This window comes from Chionomys nivalis, chromosome 9 (assembly GCF_950005125.1).
Source record: "Chionomys nivalis chromosome 9, mChiNiv1.1, whole genome shotgun sequence".
Classification (NCBI taxonomy): domain Eukaryota; kingdom Metazoa; phylum Chordata; class Mammalia; order Rodentia; family Cricetidae; genus Chionomys; species Chionomys nivalis.
The window spans coordinates 79646469-79651465 of NC_080094.1; the positions used below are offsets into that span (position 1 = coordinate 79646469).

General features: G+C 39.5%; 1 protein-coding gene across 1 annotated transcript; it reads left to right on the plus strand.

The window, feature by feature from the left end:
- Nucleotides 1-268: 268 nt before the first annotated feature.
- On the plus strand, nt 269-529 carry LOC130882074 (NADH dehydrogenase [ubiquinone] 1 alpha subcomplex subunit 4-like 2). The gene has a single exon (XM_057781972.1). The coding sequence runs from the start codon at nt 269-271 to the stop codon at nt 527-529; it is 261 nt and encodes an 86-aa protein (XP_057637955.1).
- Nucleotides 530-4997: the final 4468 nt, after the last annotated feature.

The window sequence follows — 4997 nt, forward strand, 5'->3', positions numbered from 1 at the left end:
AGCCACCCCCCTGTGTCATCAGTGACACTGGGAGACACAAACACCACCTACACCAATTGAAGAAGGAGTGATCACGGAATCACAGCACTGCCTGTATAAATTGGAGGAAGAGACGGGTAGATGTCAGTGCAAGAATACACTCAATAACATAAAGAGCAGTGTGGTACCACCTCAACCTGGTGGGTCTACAACAGTAAGAATGGAACATCCCAAAGCAAAAAGAAGCAGAAGAAAATGACCTTAAAAATAACTTTATGACTGGAAAAAGATGGCAGGAACCAGTTCAGGAGCCCGCTTCTACCGGCAGATAAAAAGACACCCCGGGCTCATCCCAATGATCGGCTTCATCTGCCTGGGCATGGGCAGTGCTGGGCTCTATCTGCTTCCACTGGCACTGGGTAGCCTGGATGTCTGCTATGACAGAAAGAGCAACCCAGAGCCCTGGAACCGTGTGAGTCCCAACGATCAGTACAAGTTCCTCGCTGTTTCCACTGACTACAAGAAGCTGAAGGACTGGCCAGACTTCTAAGACAGGGCCCGAGGGTGCCATGGAAATCACGTGCTTCTTCCATTCCCTGTCCCAGACTTTAGCCATGTCCAGCTTCTGCTTACATGGGCTGGATTCCCACGTGGGGGGGGGGCTCCACCCCCACCTTCTTCCCTTGCTCCCTATAGAGGAAGAACCTCTGACCCTCAGCTTGAGTCCCATGGTAGGGTTGGGTAGTCAAAGCTGCAGGCAGATGCTGGGGTTGACCCAAAAGGCCCAAGCTAGCCCCTCTCCACTCTTAGCCCCCACGGCTAACTGGACGTGACAAGGCTAAGTGTTGAAGTGACAGACTGTGTCAACAGCAAGCAGGGGCCTGAGTGCCAAGCGACGTTGCAGGCCCCACATTAGTGCAAGTTTTGAGCAAGGTCTAGGGGGAATGGCTGCCCAGACTCGATTGGGCTCGTCCTGGCTACCCAGCTTGCCTAGGATAGAGAGCCTCTATCAGGCAGCTTGTTCCTTTCCTGCCCAAGCCGGTGCCTCCCATCAATGACACCCCCTCCCACCTTGCAACTGGGCCTTCCTGTGCTTTCTCCCCACCCCTCCCTTCCCTTGCTCCTCAGTCCCTGGGGATCAAACAGAAGCAATTTCATTTAACAAATTGATAAACAAATAAATAATTTTATGAAGATGATAGAGGCCCTTAAGGAGGAAATGAAAAAAGTCCATAAAGAAATGGAGGAAAAGACAAACAAAAATTAGGGAAAAAAAAAAACAATAAATCTCTGAAAGAAATTCAGGAAAGCTAAAAAAAAAAAATAATCAAACAGGTGAAGGAAATAGTTCAAGACTTGAAAATTGAAATAGAGGCAATAAAGAAAACATAAAATGAGGAAAATTTGGAAATAGAAAATGTGGGTAAAAGACCAGGAACTACAGATACAAGCATAACCAACAGCATACAAGAAATGGAAGAAAGAATCTTTGGCACTGAGGATACAATAAAGGAAATAGATTCACCAGTCAAAGAAAATGTTAAATTCAACAAATTCTTACCACAAAACATCCAGGAAATCTGGGCCACCGTGAAATGACCAAAGCTAAGAACAATAGGGATAGAAGAAAAAGAATTCCAACTGACAGGCACAGAAAATATATTCAACAAAATCATAGAAGTGAACTTTCCTAACCTAAAGAAGGACATGCCTGAGAAGGTACAAGAAACTTACAGAACATCAAATAGAATTGAACAAAAAAAAGGTCACCTTGCCTCTCACATAATAATCAAAATACTAAACATACAGAATAAAGAAAGAATATTAAGAGCTGCAAAGGAAAAAGGCCAAGTAACATATAAAGGTAGAGTTATCAGAATGGAAACTCTGAAAGCCAGAGGTCCTTGACAGAGATGTTCTGCAGACACTAAGAGACCAGAGATACCAGCCCAGACTACCATACCCAGCAAATATTTCAATCACCATAGATTGAGAAAACAACATATTTCATGATAAAATGAGATTTAAACAATATCTATCCACAAATCCAGTCCTACAGAAAGTACTGGAAGGAAAATGCCAACCCAAGGAAGTTAGCTGCACCCACAAAAACACAGGCAATACATAGCCTCACATCAACAAATCCCAAAGAAGGAAAATACACACACACACACACACACACACACACACACACATACTACCAACAACAATGACAATACCAAAAATAACAAGAATTAGCAATCACTAGTCATTAATATCTCTTAATAGCAATGGACTCAATTCACTTACAAAAAGACACAAGCTAACAGAATGGATACAAAAGCAGGAGCTGACCTTCTGCTGCATGGCTTATTGAAGCCCATTCCCTGTGTAGGGATACCTTGCTCAACCACAATACGTGGGGGGGGGGGGGCATTGGTCCTGCCTTAACCACATATAACAGACTTTTTAAACTCCTTATGGGAGGTCCTACCCATTCTGAGGACTGGGGGGAGAAGAATGAGTGGGAGAAGGGGAGGGAGGAGGAGCTATGGCAGGTATGTAAAATGGAAAACAAAACTTTTAAATAAAAAAAGAAACACACCTCAATCTCAAAGACAGACATTACCTCAAGGTAAATGCTTAGGAAAAAAATTCCAATCAAATAGACCTAAGAAGCTATTAGGTGTAGCTATCCTAATATCTAACAAAATAGACTTCAAACTAAAATCAATCAAAAGAAATGGAGAAGGACATTTCATATTCATCACAGGAAAAATCCATCAAGATTAATTCTCATTTTTTTAACATTTATGTCCAAAATACAAAGTCACTCACATATGTAAAAGAAACATTAGTGAAGTTTAAATCACACATCAAACCCTCCACACTAATAGTGGGAGATTTTGACACCCCACTCTCACCAATGGACAGATCTGCCAGACCGGAACTTAGCAGAAGAATAAGGGAACTAACAGACGTTATGATAAAAATGGGCATAACAGATATCTATAGAACATTTCACCCAAAGACAAAAGGATATAACTTTTTCTCAACACCTCGTGTAACCTCTCCTAATGGAAAATAGACCACACACTTCATCACAAAGTAAATCTCCACAGATATAAAGAAAATGGAGTAACCCCTGTATCTTATTGGATCACCATGACTTAAAGTTAGAATTCAACAACAATACAAATTACAGAAAGCCTACAAACACAATGAAACTAAATAATGCTCATCTGAATCACCCCTGAGTCATGGAAGAAAAAAATAAATTAAAGACTTCCTATAATTCAAAGAAAATGAATGTACAACATACCCAAACTTATGGGACACTATGAAGGCAGTACTAAAATAAAAGTTCGTAGTGTTAAGTGCCCACATAAAGAATTTGGAGAATTCTCACAGTAGCAACTTAACAGTTCACCTGGAAGCACTAGAACTTAGAGAAGCAAACTCACATAGGAGAAATGAGGCCAGGAAATAAATTGAGGGAGGAAATAGATAAAATAGAAACAGAATTAAAAAAAAAATAATGAAGCAAAGAGTTGGTTCTTTGAGAAAATCAACAAGATAGACAAACCACTATCCAAAATAACCAAAAGGCAAAGAGAGAGACTATCCAAACTAACAAAATCAGAAATGAAAAGATGAATGTTGTAGTAGGAAGCTGCTTGTTGATTCCTGGCTGCTCAGCCCCAAAATAATACACAGAAACTATATTATTTAAATCACTGCTTAGCCCATTAGCTTTAGCTTCTTATTGGCTAACTTTTACATCATAATTTAACCCATCTCCATTAATCTGTGCATTACCACGAGTTTGTGGCTTACCAGAAAATTTTCAGCATGTCTGTCTCTGGCAGCAGCTCCATGGCTTCTCCCTGACTTTGCCCTTCTTTCTCCCAGCATTCAATCTAGTTTTTCCTGCCTAGCTAAGTTCTGCCCTGCTATAGGTCCAAAGCAGTTTCTTTATTCATAAATGGTAATCACAACATACAGAAGGGAATCTCATATCATCTCCCCTTTTCTGTTTGAATAAAAAATATTTTAAAATTAACATAGTAAAATTTAATATAACAAAGCAGGTATCATGCAAGAACCACAATTATAACATTTATATCTACTTTATATTTTATCATAACTAGGGAAAACTATAACTATAGCTATCTATTCTTCAACTCCATCAAACACTCCAGAATGATATAATATTACCCAAATAAACAGCAATTGCATTGTAAACAACTCCCAAAACTCAAGAAATGACAGAGACATCTCATGCCCAGAGAGTCACCCAAAGTTCTTTTGTGTTATTGGGGCATCCATCTTCAGCCTACAGGCACATAATATCTACCAGACTTTTCCATGAAACAGGAAATTTGAAGATCTCTTTTGCCTTGCAATGGCAAAGTCCACCAGTTGCTTTCTTCTGTGTCTTGCAGAATGTCTGGCAGACTCTTTCATGAAGCAAGAAGACCAAAGGGTCATTTCTCTGCAGGTCCTGCATGTCCAGTTCATCAAGCAGTTCAGGCAAGTGCAGTTTCTTCACCCAGATGGTTACGAACTCCATAAGGAGCCTCTTCGATGCCCATAATCCTCTTGAAGTAGATTGGTGCTGCCAGGAGCAGATGTGTCTCATTGTCATCTTTGTTATTAAAACATTTTAATTGCAATATTCTGAAGGTCTCTGAAAGATTTGAAGAAGACCTAACTAAAGTATATCTCTATATATCTGGAAAACCTGACATGACTACAAGTTTGACTATTATAGACAAATATTAACCCATATTTCTTGATTATGCATTACATTTTTAAATGAACTGGACAAACATAATACCTTAATCAAGATCAGAAATACATATACACAGTATAACAAAACTGGCTTTAAATTTGTTATCAATAAACCAAGATTCATACCAATGCAAATCTCTAAGCATATCCCCCTTTAAATGTAAACAAACATTTATAAACTATCATTTAGGGAATTTGAGTGTAGTTCTGTCCAAACTGCTTCCCGTTTTATGTTAAGCGAAGTA